We start from the raw sequence: 21897 nt of genomic DNA, 5'->3' as shown, positions 1-21897 counted from the left end.
TAACTTCAATAAAACAATCTTAACATGAAAATCACTTAGCATTTGGAGCATTCAACAGTTTGACTTCACACATTGACAGACAAATCCTTAGTAACATATTCAACCAAAAATCAATTTTTTGTTTACTGAAAGCTTGCCAAATTTTTTGAAGCACAAGCTACACAATGAACTGTTGTGTTCTGCCATCACAGGTTTCTAGTATTGCAAGTCTACGGACATACTGTCGTGACATTGGAGGACCAGTAATACTTATAGATGAAGGAAAGGTTGGTTCTTCTGTTCCTTGTTTCACAGTTTGAGGTTGGAATTATTAGACAGATGCAGAAAGAGGTGACGCAGGGTGTTCCTCGCACTTAAAAATTCATTTTTTGTATTTTTTCTTTTGCACTTGATGTTATTGTAACCTAGATTATATTGCTACTGTAATATTTTAAATGTATTTTTTGTACTTTTTCACTTTTTTGATGTCATTTAAAAGATCATTCAAGGTAAAGTTCTTCCATTGCTCACTAACATCTGGTACCAGAACTCAATAATGGAACTTTTATCTATTTTTTTTGTCTAACCTGCCATCATACTGTCAGAAATCAGACACGTCACGACTCAAAGAATCTAATCGATCATTAAATATTTTCCAAACTAGTGTAAAAGCTCGTCTAAAATGGTGGGAACAACTGGAAACCAAAAGTATTCTGTATAAAACTGACAATACACGCAAGAAGGAAATACAAGAAATATAAAATTTTATTTCTCAGGAAGATGCTACGCATTGCTCTTGAATCCACTACATATAAATGAGCAAGAATGAGATATATTGGCGCCTATGTATAGAAGATTAAAACTCATGATGACCATGCGATTACATATGCACCTGTTTTTCTTCTAAGAAAAATACATCCTTTTTCCCACATATAATTGAAATATTCAGTCTATTTTAACAAATGTTTTTGTAATAATTCTCAAGCATAAATTTTTACTAATTTGTATCTTATTTTTTACAAGAATCTTGCCGGCTTTCCTATTGGGATCTTACCTAACTTGACGTCATAATTGTGTGGATGAGGTGGTGTCACACACACGTCTGATCTGGTGGACATGTTGTTGTTGAAATATTATCATAAATGTTAATTATTCTTGAAAAGGCTTAAGGGAATTAATAAAAAATGTAATATTAAAACTACAATAAATGTAAGTTTTGTAATCAGCTGAAAATAAAAGGCTATAATAACAACAAACCATCACTATTATATATTCAGTCAAAATGTAAAAGGTATTGTCATTATAAATTAGTTTGATTATATCAGAACATATGTTGCACTTCAATGATTCAACTTATACTGCACAAACAAACTAATTATTTGGATAATTTAACAAAATATAGCATTATTAATGGCATTATTTTGAAACATTGAGGCCTTCAAATTTGCACTCTAATTCAACATATGGTTTAACTAAAATCTACGAAGGTTTCTACTCCAGCTTTTCCACAGATTTTCAACATCCTCAAATCATGTTTAAGTCAGTTTTGTTGTTGTTAATCACAAGGCTACACAGTGAGCTGAAGAGATGGCCCAATGGTCTGATTTCCCTTATTGGCATTCGCAATTACATTAGAAATGTGGATAGGACGTACATCTGAAGAGGAGAGATATAAGTATATGAAGTCACATTCTCTTGGTTAGGCATAGAAGTTTCATATATTTTCACAAGCTTTAGAATTGACATAAAATTGAAACAGACCTGGTATAAAGATTGTTACAATTTTTAATGAATTTCAGAGTTATTGGCGGATTGTAACAGATAGTCACATCAATATTCAGCCTGAATGTCTCAAACTTCACTTATAACTAAGCTCTAATTTCATCACTGAATAGCTTAAAGTAGGCAAATGAGAGAATTCTAATAAAGTTTTACATTTCTTTCGTTCAAATATTAATTTGAACTTCTCTTGCAAACGTGTGCTCAACTTCTTTTTGTAAGTCAGAGAAATTCTGACACTGTCTCATGATACATTTTTGTTACACATCTTGCTATTTGATGCTTCCTACCTATTATTCTCTGAGAGAAATCAGGACAACCTGAAAATCCTACAAAATCCATGAAATTTATGCAGTATGATTTCGTTTTTTATTAAAACTGCTTTTTAATTAAAATATTGGTAACATAAGTTTTAGAAAAGAAAAAACTATTTTATCCTCTGTTTAGATATTTATAAGCCCTCTAGTTTTTTTTTAGTTACTAAGAATAGCAAAGTAATTGTGGTCGAAAAAACACCCCTGTTTTAAATCGAAATTGGGCCAAGTATTTTTAAAAGAAAATTTTAAAAATATGTCTCATTTTAGTTGACAGTCAATTCTGAACGTACTGTGCTCACGGAGAATCTATATTGTTATTACTAGTATAAAATACCGGTGCTCTGCTATGGGTTTCAAATGGTCTCCTCATAATTCATTATGACCAGTATTCTTCATTACTTAAAATAAAAATTAATAATTGCAAAATGGTCTTCAAATTAACATGATTTTATTAAATGACACATAAACAGCGTTTATTTTCGGATTTTCAGTGGAATAAAACTGGAGTTAGGGTGAAAAAAAAAAAGAACAAATAACACATAGCTCGAAAGATCGAGAACAAATTGCTTTGTTACAAACAAGCTAAGGTAAGTGACGAAAGAATAGTAATACAGTTAATAAATTATTCGGTAAAATATAAAAAATAAATAAAAATGTAAATAAACTAAGTGAAAAGAAGTAAAAAAGGTAGAACATGAACACAGGCAACAATGTGAGAAAACTAAATTAATGATAGAATGAATGGGTGCATCAAACAATATCACTTAACAAGATACAACAATTAAAGGCATGGAAATTTACTATAACAAAAGTGCAACTTACATCTTAGTATAAAACTAACATATAGGGTTACTAAAGTGATATGGCTAGTGAATAAAAATAATAAGAGTGTGTGCATTGAACAAAACTATTGTACAAACAAGTGTTTAGTGTGAGAAAGAGTAGATAACGTATATAGGAAAGTTTAAAGAGATGAAATGGAAATAATCAAGTTAGAGGAAACGGAACTCTTCTTTCTTTCCAAAGTCTTCACCATTATTCCTAAATATACATAATTAGCCGAAGAGGGTACGTTCATGAAAACAAATTCCATTAAAATACCTACTTGTGAAACCTGTGCTTAATCCTGCTAATTTGTGAATAGAGGTACAAACTCAGTTTCAAACATGGTCCCCCTAGGATCGTTAAGAAAGACAGGAACACCTATTAAATACTAGATTCGGACTCAGCAACACAGAAAACCTACCTTTAAACACCCTCATGCCTGACACCTTCCTGGGCACGTTTGAGTCCCAGTTATTATTTCGTTGTTAAGAGAGCTGCACTGTGTAGGTAAAGAAACTGTGCCAACTCTAGTTCGCATACCATGTTTTGTCCTGCTATATCCAAACTGTATAAGAAGTCTGAAAACAAACAAATTCACTAATAAATTTATTGACATGTATTACATTATTATATATTATTTTTCAATATATACATTTGAGGTTGAAAACCAGACAGGTCTGCCTTAATATTAAAAAAAGTAAAGCAATATAATATAATTCTGTAATTTCATGTATTCACATTATTTTATCATGTAGTAATCTAAATTAATTTAAATATGTGAAAAAGAAAATAAATCTTTCATATATGTATATACAATTCAGTAACTGTTATTTCACCTTTTCATTGTGAGCAAGTATACATTAATGAGTGAAGCGTCACAGAGAAAGTGAGCCTACGGGGTTTCCATTAGTAGTTATGTTGGAATTATCCGATATACGAAAAAGATCTGAAATACATTGATAAATTTTTCTGAAAGTATTCATTTAAATTGGAAGAATTTTTTTTATATTTTATATTTTGAAATTAATTTGCATTTGAACTAAATGTAGGGGAATAACGAAACATGATATAACTTTGTTCTCTCCAATTCTCCCAATATTACCGGTGTACATAGCACACCTATAAAAACGCATGTGCGCGCAAATTTCTATCGCCATAGTGACAAGGAGGTACGAAGGAGTAGTAACTGTGACGCCATTAGTGGGTATTGTCTTTTTGTTAGAAGTTCCGGTCAGTTGACAGAAAGTTAAATCTTTGCTAACTTAAAATGAGTAATCCAAAGGTATTTTTCGATATTACTATTAATAATCAACCGTCAGGCAGAATTATTATGGAAGTAAGTTTTTAATATTAGTATAATATTAATAAGCCCCTTGTACTTAATAAGTTTTAGTTGTGATCGCCAGGATAATTTGAATAAATATTATTTTATCAACGCAAGTTTCTTTTAACTTTATAATATAGTTAAGTAAAGATTGGGCTAAGATTTTATGACAAAAAATAATTTCTTTTAAAACTAAATATTTTAAACATATACATCGCCATTATGGCGTCATAATGTTAGTGTTTATCTGCCCTATATCTCAATAAAAAGGAAGAAAAAGTGTTGTAAGATGATAATTGTAAAAATTAAATTTCAAAACTAATTACGAAATATATAATTTAATACTTTTAGAAACGCAAAAAGCTTTTGAAGTGAAAGCTAACGAAAGTTTTTTTTTTTTTTTTATAACATGGCATTAGGTTACTCTGATCAATACGGAAACTCATACGTGTATTAATATTAGTGCCAGTCACTTAAATTAATCGATAACAAATTATTTTATAATATCGCTATGTAATGTGGTAAATAGTGTATAACGTGAATAATTAATGTTGTATGCTAGTTTGTCTGGACTAGTGAATTAATAGTAATTATTTAGATCATGTGTTGTACTATAACAAGGATGACAGTAAGAACTGTACTAATAACTGTTAAAATACAAACGTACTCGTTTGGTCTGAATTGGTAAGGATAATGTTCTGAACGTTAAAAGCAAAAATTCATTAACATTAATTTAGGGTAATTTACAAAGAAAAATGGCACGTTTGCATTTCTGCACAACTTTAATATTTCAAACAATGGAGTTTCATTTTTTTGCAATATAATTTTTGTTTTGAATAGCTATATCAACATTTAGCCTCTTGGGTAATTTTCCATTTTCTGATCTTATCAGTACAGCTTATGTTCTTTTATGAAGACCTGTTTGAAAATAACTATGAACTAATTAAATACGAAATGTAGTAAATAAAATGGTGTTTAAGAAATTGTTGTTTTAGGGGGAAAATGATTAACTGGAGTTGTTGTTGTGAATAGGTGAATTTAATAGTTTTAGAATTAATTTTTGAGTGTTTGTTGATTCTTTGTGCACACTGTGGGGTATGCATATGGTAATACTAGGTTAGGTTTGCTTTAGAGAATAAGACAGGTTTGTCATTATTTCAATTATTATTCAAATATAACTTTAAACCCTAATCAAGTTAATGTATTTCTAAGAATCTAAATAACATATTCAAGATGTTGCAAATGCTGCATTGGTATATTTGGTGCTCCTGAAGTCTTTTTGTATGGTAGTATGGTTTATCACTTAGTTACTTGTTTCATAAACAATATCATTTTTACTTTCATTAACTTTATTTATAAATTGTGAACCAGCAAATGATATTTTTCTAGTACTGATGTTTTGTCCACTATGAGGGTGGCTTGTGAGGCTGGCTGGTGTGCATGACAAATGAATTAAGTTTATCAAATCAACATTTCCAGACTTGTCTGGAAAAAACAAAACAAAACTTTAGATAAATGATGAGTTAAGTATTTTTAACAAATATTTAAGTAATTTTACCTGATGCTACCTTATATTTCAACTTTTGTCATCATTTTTAGGATTTAAATTTGCTGTTGACTATTGAAATTGGTAAAATAAAGTATTAAAAGAATAGCCATTTGAAAATGAAAGTTGAAATTGATTAGATATATAAAATAACTGCCCAAACAATACAAACATGCACATTTTGTTCATGAAACATTGTAACGTGCAGGATTTCATATTGTGTTGATCCACCCCATCACCACTATAAGCTTTCTAAACCTAATTAGATCTGAAATTTTTGGTACAGTATTTTTAGGTTTGGCCCATCTACTTGGTTATTGTCATGTTTACAAGGTTTGAATGGATACGTAGTGGCAAACCAATGTGCTGTGTTTTACAAAGCAGTGAGAACAAAAATTCTAAAGTGATACTGTTTTCATGTAGTTTTCTAAATTTATATATTTAGTTATCTTGTAGCAATACTTTGGAAATTTTGTAATGTAAAATAATTGTAAAAAAGCTAAAGAAAGATCATGTAATTTGACAAAGACTATATGCTACCTTGGATTTTCTTTTTTATTAAGGTGATGTGGTTTAATTTTTTTTTTTATCTTTTATGTAGCTATTCAAAGATGTAGTTCCCAAGACAGCAGGTATGTTTTATCTTGTATTTTATAGGTGTTTTTGAAAACTTTTAACAATTTAATTTAGAAATATTATTACTACGATAACAGTTTTGCCTACTTTTAGGGGAAGTTGTAGAAGCTTACACCTATAGCAGTACTGTCTGGTACACATTACATATGTAATTACAAAAGTTGCCAGTTATAGCTTAGTATTGTTTTGAGATTTCTGTTGCATTTTGATAGTATGCAGAGCTGTATACTTAATTATGAACACTGATAAGGATGTAATGTTATTGAGGATTAAACTTGAACAATAGCAGTTATTGGTAGTTAAAACTACTGCAACTTTTCAGTCCAGATGTTTGTTAATACTGTTGGTGTACAGTGCATGTTTTCACATTGACAGATAATGCCTGTTGTCTGTGTTCAATTTGTTTTTTTTCTTCAGAAATTGCTAGACATTTGATTAAAGAGTAATTAAAACTACCAAGTTAATTTTTTATAATTTATATATTAACCAATTTACTTTTAAAAGGATTTTTGTAAATATAATAATCCTTCTATTGTTATTAAGATTTTTATAAAGTAATTGATTCATTTTCAAATTTTTCATAGTGATGGAATTGCTTTTTCCTTTTCTCTATAATTAAAAAAGATAACTGTTTTCAATCTTAATTTTTATCATCCCACTCGTAAAGCTGGTTGACTATTAACTATTCATTACTAGTCTCGTAAAATATTACTGTCAATTTATGAAAATAATAAACTAAGTGAAATTGATGTTCTGATGTGTTATTCTCTGATTATTCCTATTATTTATGTGTAAGGATAAATAAATATTGAATTTAATCAATTAATATCCACCCCAATTAGTGTATTAAGTTTTTTCCTTGAGCATCATCAGTTATTTGAAAGCACTAAAGTTTCTTTTAAATTTAACCTGCTATGTAATGTGTTTAACTTGCATCAGAACTACGAAATTCTTGTAATTGTCCACCTTTTATCCACTTCATAATTTACAATAATTTTGTATCCAACCATTGTTGGATGGCCTATCACATAAGCTCAAACAATGGTAGATTTAAAGTTGGGTGGGCCATACATTCCATATAATTTTACATATGATAAAATTGTAAAGATCATGCCTGTTGGAGCTGAGACCCCTTTAGTCCATATTTAAATATGTCGCTGGGCTCAAGTAAGTGTTTGATCTGTTTATTGTTATGTGAAAATAAAGTAACATAAGACTCATCAATGTTTTTATATAAAACACTTATCTTTAGAAGTAATGCAAGGAACAGTAATTAGAATTCTGTATAATTGAGCAGCTAAGTGCAAGTAGAACTTATGATACCTGGTAATATTTGGGATTGTAGTTATCAATTTGGTTGGAAATCAATAAAGAATTGTATGTAAATCAATTATTTACATATAACTCATTTGAGCGTTAATTAAAAGTTAGCCTAATTTCATCATGTGAAAAGATGACTTTTTGCCCTCCTGTATGTTCTGGGGTTTGCTTTGATATTTTCAACAGGTATTATGTGAAACTAAAAAGGACACTGAAATATGACAAGCTTTTTTTTCTTAGATTACAACAATTTTGTTAATTTCTTCTATTTACTGTAGCTGTTAACTAACTGCCTTCTAACAAATATCATGTCCAATTAAGTAATTTTTGGGAAGGGTAAGATCTTTCTTGTGCAGAAGTTAATGACAAAATGTTTGTCTCAAATACAACAGTGTGGAGTGTAATCAAGAAGGCTTTTCATTAGGAATAATTGTTCAACTGTGTAAAGAAATTTTTCACTTGCTAAAATGTGTACCTTTAACAGTCAGTTTTATGCCACTTTCTACCAGTAAGTGGATGAAGTCACATTTTAAAAGTGCTAAATGGTACATTTATATATTTAACTTGTTTAAAGGTAAGATCAACAATGATTGTAGATTAAGGGATAGTTTTCAGTCATGCATTTTGTTAAATCATTTTCACTGAAATAGCTAGAAAATGAAATGGATATTCATGCTATTCTGTGCAAACTACTGCTCATCAAGTAGTCAAACACATTTACTAATTTCTATCTGATTAGACTGAGGTGGGTGCTGAGAAATCAGGCAGTACATGTAACAAGTGGTGTTCTTTTGATGTAATAGCTTTACAACAAAGGCTTTTGTAGTGGAAATTACATTAACTTATTGTAAAGATGCATGGTTGTCAGATTTGTGATGTTCTAAAACTCCTCTTTAACATAACAATTAACTGTATAAACCTTCCTAAATATGACCTGGGTAAACTTTGTTGAACATTAACATTTTGCTATCTATTTTAGGTTTGTATACAAATAATTAACTATTGCAAACTTTTTTGATTAATATTATATTGGAAAATTCTCACCTTTATTTTACTCGCAAGTTCTGCTTATTAAAACAAAGGACTTAATTTTCTTTAGCCTGCATAATAGGTTCAGTTGAAGAAGTCATCACAATAATCAAATGTTTAATGTAACATGGGAAACATTTAGAAAAATCATATCAAACAGCTTAGTATTTATAGTTCAGTTATAGTTCAGATATGCTATCATACAAATAAATACCTTTAAAATTCATGAAATAAATGTTGTGTAATGAAATGTTAATTCTCAAATATTTTGAGTTAAAATACTGAATAAATTTTTAAATTAACTTATTCACTAAAATGAGAATGAAGATCTGTGACCAGAAATGGTTGACTTAAATGTAAGGGTACTGTAACTTAATTTGAATTACCATTTACAGCCAGTAGTTTGTAAAACAGTACATTTGACGTGGATAAGAATTTTTAATCTAGATCCAACCATGATTTATACTTTCTTTGCAATGAGTGGAGATGAACATTAAATTACAGACTACCTGAAACTACCCATATAAATGCATCAATTAAATGTATTTTTGAAGTAAATGTAACTTGTCTATTCAAGTTCTACCTTAACATTTATGGAGAGGCGTGATTTGGACATAGCTTTATGATATAGGCATTTTCAGTCACTGGAAGTGATAAGTAGCACAGACATGTGAAATCAGCTTGATCTTTACTGCACAGGGCTTTGGATTGCCTGAACACAGTTCAAAATTTTCTATTTAAAGCTGGACATGTCTGTTAAAAACATCAAGTTTGACCAGCTCTTTCCCATCTATCACTGGACATCGTGACCAGTGGTCATATTCCTAGCATATCGGACACAAATACATCATCCCCTCAAAAATAAGTGATGCAAAAGCTGTGTATGCACAGCCCAAAGATTTTGCTTAAAAGTACATTCTATAACAAGTGGAAAATAACTTGCAAAATTTAAGATTAAATTTAAGACAAAAAAAACAACAACAACAAATATTAAAAACGGTCGTGAACGCTCACAGAATGCGCTTTTTAAGTTGCCTTATCCATGCTCACCTGGATAGTCAGGTGACTGCCAAACATTCGTGACTTTCTCACCATGGCATCTGATAGTAAAAAAAATGGGAAAGTCTCACGATCTATTTCAGTTAGTCTTAACAAGCAAGACTAATGAATCGGAAGACAATACTATGGAACCATGAGTGAAAAAACCCAAGCCCAAGTGTTAAAGCAAAAACTGTTACTGCTAGTACTCATGCTAAGCCTACTCGTCGTTTCCAGGATGAATGGAATGGAGGCCAACAATGGCTGGAGTATAATAATGCTACCAGACTGTTCTGCTCAATTTGTCAGAAATATGAACAAAGTAGTGGAAGGCAGAAGAACACCTTCATAACAGGATCTTCCAGCCTGAGAGAAAGTGCTGTTAAGGAGCATGAAAACAGTTGTGCCCACAGTCTAAGTTGTCAAGCTAAGACAGCAAAAGAAGTACCTGATTCAACTCCCATGATGAAAGAATTTAGCAAACATAACCAGACTGAGAAAGATTGTTTGCTTGTGCTGTTCAGGACTGCCCTTTACATGGCTTTGAATGCCAAACAATTCAGCAATTTTCAAGAGCTTTTGTTGCTGCAGGAGCACGACTTTGGTATGAACTTAAAGAACATTATGCCAATAACAAACAAGCAGTTATCTTTACGAAGTATATTGCAGAAACAATTGGAATTAATGTCAGATCTCGTCTGCACACCTCATTATTCTTTGGCATTATGACTGACGGCTCAACAGACACTGCCAACATTGAGCAGGAGATAGTCTATGTAAGATACTTGGACAGTGGCGGTTACCCAGTAACCCACTTCCTGTGCCTGCAGTCAGTTGAGAATGCTGATTCTGAACACTTGCTACAGGCACTTAGTTCAGGTAAAGGTTTCTTAATTACCTGTGATGAGAATTTTCTGGATTTATTCTGGATTCCTAATTAAGAAAAATTAAATGGACAATATTTCATGTACATTTGTGTTTTAATTCAGGTTTACATAGTCATTTCATTATTAATATACATCAGTGAAAACTCAAGCATTTTTCAATTGATTTAAACAAAGAACCATGTATTTATCACTGACAGAATTGGAGCTTAACCTAGCACAACCAGCATAATAGATAATGGAGCAATTGAATTTTCCAAAGTACAAATTTGCATTTTTTTTTTTTTTTTTTTTTTTTCAGAAAGTAACTAATATTGGGTACTAATTTTTTGTACTTGCAGCATTAAGGACATCCCTTAACTTGATAGTATCCAAACCTTTTTAGAAAACCTATGGAAGTTTTATGACAATTCACCACAGAACTGGGCTGGCCTCAAAGAAGCTGGTAAAGCCAACAAGAGACAGGAACCCAGTGGGTGGCCTACAAAGAATGCGCTCTGGAGTCAGTTTCTCATAACTGGCCAGCTGTAGCAGAGCATTTGTATCAAGTAAAGCTGCACGACAAAGGGGAACATGGACAGGAAGCTGTAGGATTATACAGTACTTTGACAAGCCTTAAATTCATCCTGTACATGGACATACTCTTGGCAGTTCTGCTTGTTTTGACATCTCTTAGTCTCAAAATGCAAGACAATTCTGCTTCTGTGAACATTTCTTCTGACAAACTCGCTGTTTGCAAAGAGAAGCTGGGCAATCTGAATTATGTTGAGAGATCCCAAAAAATTGTTAAAGAGCTCACAACATGTGAACAAACTGGAAAGTGGTTACTTAAAGTAAAGGTGATTGCTATTAGTGGTCAAACAATGGCCAGAGGCTCAAAAAGTGCCACAAAAGAGAAAGTTGCTCACTCTGTGGCTGAAGAAACTGCCATCTTCATAAGTAAAATTGTCACATATTTGAATGAGAGATTTGAAGAATTTGATAAGGATTTTATTGGTGCCTTTCAAATTTTTAACCAAGCAACTGGCCTAAAAGCAAGGAAGCATCGTCATCTTGTGGCCATAACGAACTCCAGACACTATTGGACCACTTTGGTGCTCTGCTAGAAGCTAAGGGTTTCAGCATTGCAGCTGACATTTGCCAAGCTGACTTGCATGAGACACTGCTCAAAGCCATAACATATGCCAAATCAGATGAGTCCGTGGCTAGTAGTGCAAGTGGATTGTGGGCCCACATGTTAAGTCAAATTACTGTTGATGACTGTAAACCTTTTCCTGGATCAATATGGTATGTCTCATGCAGGTGATTTCCATGTCATCTGCTGAACTAGAATGTGGATTTTTCCAGATGGCAGTCCAAACTAATAAATGATTCTCTTAATAACTTGATGATAATAAAATTAGCTAAGAATAAGATCTGTGATCTTGCAAGCACAGAATTACTGTGCAAGTCTGTAGAATCCTGGTAAAAGGAGAGTTAAAAAAAAACCAGACAGTATCTATTGTCTCTACGTGTGCGTGTTTCACGTGGACTCTCAAATTGAGTCTACATCAGCTGATGTCTTAGTGCTGAATGACTAAATCTACCAGTTTGATGTGTCATTTTTAATGGATACAAGGCTTGTTGCCACTTGCTTTGAAATAATGTTTCAGTGCCATAAATAAAATGATTGTTTTATATAATAATTGCCTCTACTTGATTTCTTGTGTTCAGTAATGTTTGGTGACAATTTTAAGGTGTCCTGCTAAAATTTCAAATGTACGGCAAGTTGCACTTTAGAATATTTATACCCCTGCTTAACCACTAAAAGCAGAGAACATGTAACTTGTGGTAGTTTATATAAAACTTGATTTACAACTTAAACTATAGAGAGAACAGTCAAGTGTTTATTTTTCAAATATCACTGGCATCAATGAGATTTTATGCAGGCTACAGTTAGTCACTTGTTGCCTTGAACTTCACTAAAGAAACAAACCCAGAAGCATTACTTAGGCATATATACACCAAGGGCAAGCAATACATTGAGTTGTTGAGATAACCTACTGTATAATATCCAGATCTTGTCAGATTTAAAGTATGTTTGCTGCAGTATTAAGTGATTAGTCTGTAAGCAAAACACTTTTCTCTGTAAAAGGTGTAACTTACTGGAAAGTACTGTTGATAACAATAATATAAACTTTACAAATTTTCAAAAGTTAATCATTTTTGTAGCATGTAGGGGCACAGTGGCATGTCTGTAGACTTGCAGTGCTAGCAATCAAATTTTGATAACCACAGTGAGAATAGAACATAGCTTTGTTTTGCACTGTGCTCAATTACAAACAGAAGATTTTTTAAAATGTAGGAAAATCCATATTTCAATTGGTATAGATAAGACACTAACAACATTGTAATTTTAACGATTTTTTTTTAAACAACATTTTGTCTAAAGAACCTTTGCCTTCAACATAATTGTTTTAGTCTAAAAGTTAGATTTAAAGTTGAAATATGCAATTTTGTCATGGTTTCACTTAATATGTGAATCTTGGGTTAAATTTTCTTTAAGAATTTACATTCAGTTACTTTTTGGCACTTTAAAGTTAGAATTTATTAGTTGTCAAAAGATTCTTAGTCATTCCATGTCAAATCGTCCAGATTTTGGAAAATTTTCCAGGTGACCCCATCAGAATGCCTTGAAAAAATTCACATGTGCTCATCTACCCATATAATGAAAAAATGCCAAAGATAACATCGATATCTCCTAATAGTTTGGTTTACAGCCCTGTAAAACTTAGTTAATTTTGTTTTATTTTTGGCAAATACATTTTCAGGCAACTTTGGCTGCTTAAAGCTGCAAAAGTAATTGTGGTAGAAAGCTGAAATTTGCTACACTGACTGAATTAAAATCACAGAACTCAAAAATAGTCTCAAACCAAGATTTTCATAGTGAGGCTGTAAAATTGCCTGAAAACCCAAAATTATAAAAAATATTTGTTTATGTAATAAACCATAGCTCTAAGACTTAATATGATACAAAGCTGAATTTTGTTTTCAAATTTCCAATAACATATCAGTTGATAAATCAGCAGTTGGTGTAACTAAAAGTCTATTAGATTTCCTGTAACAGAAATGTAGTTGCATGCAATGTTTTATAATTCAGTTAAAAATATAACCCTACTTCAGGCCACAGTTTGACCATGCCACCAGTTATTCAGCCTTTTCAGATTTTTACCATATATTTTTAAATCTCTGAATATGATGTACAAAACTAACTGGGATGGTGTTCAACCTACTTTTCAAGTTATACTGTTTTAAAGTATCCTCTGACCATATCCCATTTACTTGAAACAAAAACTTCAGTTCAGGTGTTACTGTGTGCAAATATATCCATACAATTTTGAAATAATTTATGAATCCCATCGAAATATTCTAATCAGCCTTTACCATATATTCTTACATCTCTGAACATATCTTTAAAAAATTCAAGGTTGTGAAAATAATAAATTAAATCTTAAGTGTTTCTATGTACCATTGGGCAAAGGACCACATTCAGGGCATTCAGTTCTTTCTTGTCAATCATGAATCAGTCCTGCTGAATTGTGTAAAGTTTGATCTACTTGAGTGCTATGAAAAATGCAAAACTGTGGCAGGTATTAGGTCACATCATAGCTTTATTCCCCACTCTACCAACAAATTGTATATGAGAAGGCTATCAGATGATGATGTGTACACAGTTGTAACTGTTGGTAGTAGCAGTTAAAGTGGTGCTGCAGCAGCTCAAATAGGGTCTAATGATAGCAATGACAATTATCAGCCAGGGAAATGTGTGGCATGCATATACAATCATGAATGGTATAGATCAGATGAACATTCCAATGCACTGGTGTAATTTATGAAGAAATCAAACTAACTGTTCTCATGGCCTGCAAGGTTGTGTAAAGATGAAAGCTGAATTCCTTTCCAACATATTCTTTGTCTAAGTGCACCTACCATGGAAGGCAGTAGTGCTTGCCACTATGTTCTAAGTCAGAGTGGTCTCAACATAATCAAATTTGAATTTCAGAAATTTATTCAAGCTGTCTGAACAAAGCAGTTTATTTGATGTTGTTAAGGCTAATTTATCATCAAAGCAGTTTTTGAAACATTTCATTGTCATGATTATTACAGTTTGGTGTGACTATAATCTTTCTCAGTTATCCCCTGTTGTAGCACTGTGCTTTGTGTCTCATTTATCTTTGTATTTATTATATTATGAATCTTAAACTCAACCATATCTGCATAACTGTAATGCATACACAATATATTTGCATTGCCATTTGATCTAACCAGTTATGCCAGTAAACTTGTTCAGAAATGAATTCTTTCTTGTTTCTTACAACTTCATTCTTTAATATTGTGAAAGGCTGGTTAGAATATTTCATTGGGATTCATAAAATTCTGACTGGTATTTTTCAAAATTATGTCGATATATTTGCACACAGTAACACACCTGAACTGAATTTTGTTTTAAATAAAAAACATATGGTCAGAGGATACTTTAACAAATTATAACTTAAAAAGTAGGATGAACACCATCCTCACATTTAGAGATATAAGGATATACAGTAAAAATCTGAATAACTGGTGACATGGTCAAACTGTGGCCTGAAGTAGGGCTATTTTTAGCTAAATCATAAGTTGCATGCAGCTAATTTTTTTTTTTACAGGAGATCTAATAGACTTTTAGTTACAACAATTGCTGACTTATCAACTGATATGTTATAGGAAAGTAGAAAACAAAATTCAGATTTGTATCTTATTAAGTTTGAGATATGGCTTATTATGTAAACCAATATTTTTTTTTTTGGGTTTTCAGGTGATTTTACAGCCTCACTGTGAAAATCTTGATAAACTTGGTTTGAGATCATTTTTGAATTCTGCAATATTAATGCAGTTTTAAGCAGCCAAAGTTGCCCGAAAATGTATTTGCAAAAAATAAAACAAAATTAACTAAATTTTACAGGGCTGTAAATCAAACTATTAGAGATCTAAACTTTGGTAATTTTTCATTATATGGGAGTAGATGAGCACAGGTGAATTTTTTTCAAGGCATTCTGTGGGGGTCACCTGCAGCCCCCTGGATGATTTGACATGGAATGACCCCTTAACATTTGTAATCACATTAGTGAATTTGTTTCCATACAGGTGTTAGGTTTAAAAATTTCAAGTGGATGAGTTAAAGATACTTAAAAGTGAATTATTTATTGCTTTAAACTGAAAGAGGTTTTGATTTGCATATTGTATTGAATTAGCATACCAAAATTTTCTTTAGCTTATAACAGAAAATGTAATTTACTGTTCAGAGATTTATGATTGTTAGGCTATTTGTAATATAATTAATTTTTATTTTTACTGTTTTTTACTCTAATACTTTTTTCAAATAAATTGAAACAAGACTATTAAATATTTTTATAGAAAATCAGAAAATGAAACTTACATTACTTTAAGTTTCAAGTAAAGGTGCATGTGTGTGTGTGTTTGTATGAATAACCAAGCTTTGTAAGTGTATTTTAGTTTTTATTACAAGTCATGAATACAATACCAAAACAAATTAATGCTGCAGTTGAACTTTTACCAAATTAAAATATTGGCTAACTTGTGGCAAACAACTAAGACCAAACTATAGTTATAAACTAAGTTTTATCAAACTTTATGCTAACCATGAATAAACTGCAAAAAGAAGAGGAACGTTAGCTTAATGCTTGTTATATATACACACTAACTATATGGAGAGTAATAACTATGTACATCAATAGCTGAAACCAGATGATCAAATGCAAAGTCTTTAGAAAAGAAAGTATGTTGGTGAGTTGGTAATATGTTAAACTGCTGTTTTGTTTTGGTGATCATTGTAAGTGAATAAATTTGTATATGCTGTATAATAGTTATTTTACCTGTTTACTATTTAAAGTGAATAGTCTTAAATTTGGGATCCTTAACTTTTGTGGCTGTGGGGATAATATATTTGAAAGTTTTGAAGTAGTAACTATTACAAAGTACACCTGTTTTTTTGGTTCTAAAACTGCTTCCAAAACTTGCAATTAAGAGTTGTGGAAATCTTCCTACTCTAATCTTAAGTAAGAAACTTAATCTTAATTTTAATACAAACCGTCAAGAACGTGCAAAACTTCAAGTGTTATTTTAAATTAACAGAAAACTTCAGGGTGCTGTGTACTGGTGACAAAGGATTTGGTTACAAAAACAGCACGTTCCACAGAGTTATTCCAAACTTTATGTGTCAAGGTGGTGACTTCACCAAAAATGATGGCACTGGTGGAAAGTCTATTTATGGTGAAAAGTTTGCTGATGAAAACTTCACACTAAAACACGATGAAGCAGGTAGGGAAGTTGAATTTTTAACATTGTAAAAACATTTTATGTAGGTAGATGCATTAATGTACTGTTCAAGAAAAGTTGACTGTAAATTGACTCTGAGAAATATAAGAAAGCTACAAACCTTGTGCTTGTTTAAAAACATTTCTTATATTTGTTCTCAGTACATTTTATGTTGGTAATGGTTCAATGTAACAGGAACTAAGTTTTGAAACATTTGGAGGGAATTGTGATTTCCATCATTTCTGCTTTCAAAATGACTATCTATGAAACTCGAATCTATTTTGTTTGGGTGTGGGGGATAAAATGCTTTTTTCTGTAAGGTTATGCTGTCTATTTTGATATTTTTGCTAAACGAAAATAAGATTCTCAATTTTCAGTAATTGAAGAGTTTCTCACATTATCTATTAAATGTTGTGGATACTAAAATGATTTGGCTCCATAAGTTGCTATACATGGAAAGGTTAGACCATATAACTTTAATACACTTCAGAAATTGGCTATGTTCCTTCCCCCCCCCCTCTATCAAAATAACATTGTTTATCTGCATTTTTGTTGTTGAAAAAAAATTTTAAATGACTAGATAACATTTCATATCAAACTACTTGGTTATGTGTATTTTATAAACAAAGGCTAATTATTTTAATTTTTTTCCCTTTAAGTCTTGTGGATAATACCTACATTTACTTCTAATGAAGACCATAAATGTTAACTTTATTTTAATCTGTTTTTAGTAGCATTTTTAGTTTTTGTATAGCTGCTATTGTGCATTTTTAAATTAAATTTTATTACTTTTAGTGTAAGTTTTTTTCCTGCAGGTTTGCTTTCTATGGCCAATTGTGGACCTCATACCAATGGGTCTCAGTTTTTCCTCACGACAGTGAAGACTCCATGGTAATTCTCTAAATTATTTCTAATGAACTCATAAAAATTGGATGCATTATTAAAATAAACTTGTTTCAGTATCTCAACATCTAGGGCTTCTTTTCTAGAAGTTTGACATCACAAGAACTTGTGAATACATTTTTAGTTGTCAGTACTTGTCTAATAGAAATGTATGAAAGCAATATTTGTGGCTTAAATTTTCATTTGGAAGTTTAACACTTCCTCTTTGCTGTTTTTTAATGTTTTTTAAAACTTTTCTATTAAACTAGTGGTTTTATATGGTTGTGATGTTTCTTGTAGAATTATTGGGATATAGTATTTCTTTAATTTACTTTCTTTTCTTAACTCTAAAATTTACAAAAATATAGCTATTCTATTATTCTTTTGTTACCCAATGCTTACGTGTAAGGAGTTTATACAAATTCAGTAAGTTTGATAGACAAGAAAATGCATTTGTTTTCTTGAACCATGGAAATAAAGTACATTTTAAAGATCAAGTGAATTGGATGATATTGTATATTTGTTCAGTAATGGTCCCAAACCAAGAGTTGTTAGAACATCAGATATTGCATCCTTTGTTTAAAAAAACAAACAAGCCAAAACCTGTTTCCTTCTGTGTGAAACTTGACATTATACTGATGTTGTACTAGTGAATGTGGAATATGATGGTGAAATGAATAAACTTGCTATGTTATACAACATTTAAAATATTATTACAACACATTGATTTGTTAACTTGTACTCCTGTGGTTTTGGAGCTGTTAGTAACCCTTCTATTTTTATGAATAAATGATTACGTTTGAACTCGGATCCTGTTATTTATCATGATATGCAAAAAGTGGATTGTATAATTAATGTTGATAAGCTTAAATAACTTTGCTTGTCACTGTTAGGTGCTGTGACTAAGACTTCAGCATTAACTGGTTTAGAATAGTGATTTTACAGGTCATTTTTAAGCTGTTATGCATGGGAAGTCCTTCCTTTCTTGTTCATTTGTGTCAGCCAAAGGTTTTGAACAGTTGGAGCTCTATATTTTACATTTAAGTTTTTGAAGATTTTGTCGAATGCTTTTAAACTTTGTTGGAGCAATTGGTTTGCTAAGAGTTCAGTAGTATTAATACTGTTATAATTGTAACTTCTGAAAGATCTCCAATTTTCTTTCATTATATGTTCCCCCCTGGTGTGGATTTGTGTGTGGTGAGGGGACGTCATAGGGAAGGTTGTTTTTTTCAGTTTACCTTCTCTGGGATTTAAACATCTACCCACATGTTTGTGTGTGGTGACTCATGAAGAAAAGCAGACTCCTTATTAGAAATGTTTTCTTTGCTGAACATCTTTTGAACCATCCTTCCATTTCCACTTATACGGATGGTTCAAAATCGGGTGACTCTGTGGGCTCTGCCATGGTTTGTTATACTTTTGGTGATTGTGCATAGAATCCCCTTTACAGTTTCTGTGTTCACTGCTGAATTGTATGCCATTTTCTCTTGTCCTGGATAGAAGCTAGGCCGTATTCAAATTGCACTATTTGTATGGACTCTTACTTCTCTACTGGCCCAGGAATTGCTTCACGTATGTAAAACTGACTGGCCCATTTCTCTAACATTTTCTATCCAGTTTTTCTATAAACTAGATATCAAAATTGAATTTTAATGCTATTTATGTTTTAATTCAAAAATTACTTTTTGTTTCACCTTGAATCCTCTTTATGAATTTTAATTTTAACTTTTTATTGTATGTTTGGCATAAGTAGCCCAGTTGCTTTGTCATAAAATGACAAATCAACCAACCATTATATGCAATGTAAAGTTTGGATAAAAGTACCTTGAGAATTTATACCTATGACCTAATAATGATTTTGTACCATAGATTAAGTTATCAAATTTTGTACCGTAACTTGTGAATTTATACATAAATAAACATTAATGTTTTATATAGTCAAGGCCTAGCATTGCCAAGCGCGTAAGGCGTGCGACTCGTAATCCGAGGGTCGCGGGATCGCGCCTGCGTCGCGCTAAACATGCTCGCCCTCCCCGCCGTGGGGGCGTATAATGTGACGGTCAATCCCACTATTCGTTGGTAAAAGAGTAGCCCAAGAGTTGGAGATGGGTGGTGATGACTAGTTGCCTTCCCTCTAGTCTTGCACTGCTAAATTAGGGACGGCTAGCACAGATAGCCCTTGAGTAGCTTTGTGTGAAATTCCAAAACAAACATATAGTCAAATTGCTACTTACTTTTCAGCTTTAGATTTGTGGTTATTGCATTTCTTAATATGAAACAAGTAGTGTATGAAGTAATTAACAAAACTTGTATGCTATTTTCTACACTTTAGAAGTACTGATAGTATAAGAGTTACCAGAATTAAAGACCTTGTTTTAAATGACTGTATACATTAGGTTGGATGGGAAGCACGTTGTATTTGGAAAAGTTGTGGAAGGGATGGATGTGGTGAAGAAAATTGAAAGCTGTGGTTGTCAGAGTGGAAAGCCATCAAAGAAAATTGTTATTGCTGATTGCGGACAGCTTTAAAGTTCTTGGTTGAACTAAAGCATTCCTTACATGGTTTTTCATCTATAATAATTGCTTTGTATTTCATTTGTCACTTTTTTTTTACACTTATTTTGTCAACCTGTAACCAAATTAACTAGTTTCTGCATATGATAGCTTTATAGTTAAAACAAACTTAATCAAAATATTATTCTATTTCTTCTTAACTAAATAATCTTGGATGTTAAATCATGACTTCCTTGAATTTGGATTTATGTTATAATAAAGCCTAGTGACAGTTAAAATGTGTGCACGTGTGTGTACTTTTGAAAAGCCAAAGTAATATGCTTTTCAAAACATACATATTCAGAAACAAAATTTTGTAATGTGAGAAGTATTTAGTATCTTCTCTTAGTTCTACTAAGAGCCATTTGAGTATTTGTACTTTTTTCTTTTGAAAAAATGTGCAGTTAAAATAATTTTTTTAAAGAATATCCCCCAACCTTGAAGTTTTACCTCCCTTATTTCAAACGCGTCGTTGTAATATAGTTCAGATGATATTAAGTTTTAAATAGTTAAAACCAAGGATGCAATTATGCCAATTTTTGAAATGTCATTTTACTACTAGGAGTTGGTACACCCGTAACTGACGACAGTTCAGTACTTACGTGTGTAATTTTGTAATGTTAGTTCTACGTTGTATAGATAAAATTCATAATTTGTTCTTATGTATATATTAATAAATTATTTTGAAAATGGTGTTGCTACTTTATGTATAAATGTATCATACAATAGATGAATGTTGAACGTGATAACAAAATGTATGCATTTAAAATCCATAAGAGAGAACACTTAAAGTTACGATTTTAATTATGTTCCAATTTGTTTCTTTTAACGAATGTTAAAACCAAAGGTAAATTAAGTCTAGTAATACTGACACGCGTCTTGTATGTTTACCCCCAGTGGGACAGCAGTATATCTGTGGACTTACAACCCTAGAATCTTGGTTTCGATATCTGAAATGGGCAGAAGACAAAACTTATATTGCTTTGTACTTAGCTTCCAACAAAGAATTTGTTTAATGTTACCTTGGACGACTCTTAATACTAAATTTATTTTCCTAAAAGTTCGGTAAACCAAAGTTTATATTGAGACTAGTATAACAGCCCGTCAAGAATAACAGAAAACCATTTCTAAATGATTAACAAAAATTATAGAATTTAACTAAATGAGATTTGGTGTATCTTAAATGCATCTACTTGAATCGTTAATCTTGAAGTAATTCTGTAACGGCCACATTCTTACTTCAATACAAAAGTACGTGTATATTTTGAAAGAAACTGAAACGGCACCGTTGAGCATTTTCATTCTATTCTTGGTCTGGAAATAGACAACACAGTAAGGACATTGACACAAATTTTTTTTTTTTTTTTTTTAAATTTAAACTTCCTAAACTTGTTCAATAACGTGAGTAATAGTAGGTTTATTTGCAGTCAT

General features: G+C 31.5%; 1 protein-coding gene and 1 long non-coding RNA gene across 3 annotated transcripts; one reads left to right on the top strand and one right to left on the bottom strand.

Moving 5' to 3' along the window:
- Positions 1–722: 722 nt before the first annotated feature.
- Positions 723–3520, bottom strand: LOC143228081 (uncharacterized). The gene is made up of 2 exons (XR_013015178.1): positions 3322–3520; positions 723–1635 (listed from the first exon to the last, which is right to left on the bottom strand). It is a non-coding gene; the product is annotated as an uncharacterized LOC143228081 (long non-coding RNA).
- Positions 3521–3993: 473 nt separating this feature from the next.
- LOC143229379 (peptidyl-prolyl cis-trans isomerase-like) lies at positions 3994–21160 on the top strand. Of its 2 annotated transcripts, none has more exons than XM_076461620.1 (5): positions 3994–4100; positions 6372–6402; positions 16849–17034; positions 17847–17922; positions 20310–21160. In XM_076461620.1, the coding sequence occupies exons 1-5, from the start codon at positions 4032–4034 to the stop codon at positions 20440–20442; spliced, it is 495 nt and encodes a 164-aa protein (XP_076317735.1). In that variant the 5' UTR covers positions 3994–4031; the 3' UTR covers positions 20443–21160. The 2 variants fall into 2 exon arrangements, with proteins under 2 accessions (XP_076317735.1, XP_076317734.1); XM_076461619.1 differs by having other exon boundaries at positions 4032–4236.
- The last annotated feature ends 737 nt before the right edge of the window (positions 21161–21897 follow it).

Source organism: Tachypleus tridentatus, chromosome 10, assembly GCF_004210375.1.
Source record: "Tachypleus tridentatus isolate NWPU-2018 chromosome 10, ASM421037v1, whole genome shotgun sequence".
In the NCBI taxonomy this organism is placed as follows: Eukaryota; Metazoa; Arthropoda; class Merostomata; order Xiphosura; family Limulidae; genus Tachypleus; species Tachypleus tridentatus.
Note: the sequence above shows the minus strand (reverse complement) of the source record. Positions and strands in the feature narration are given on the sequence as shown.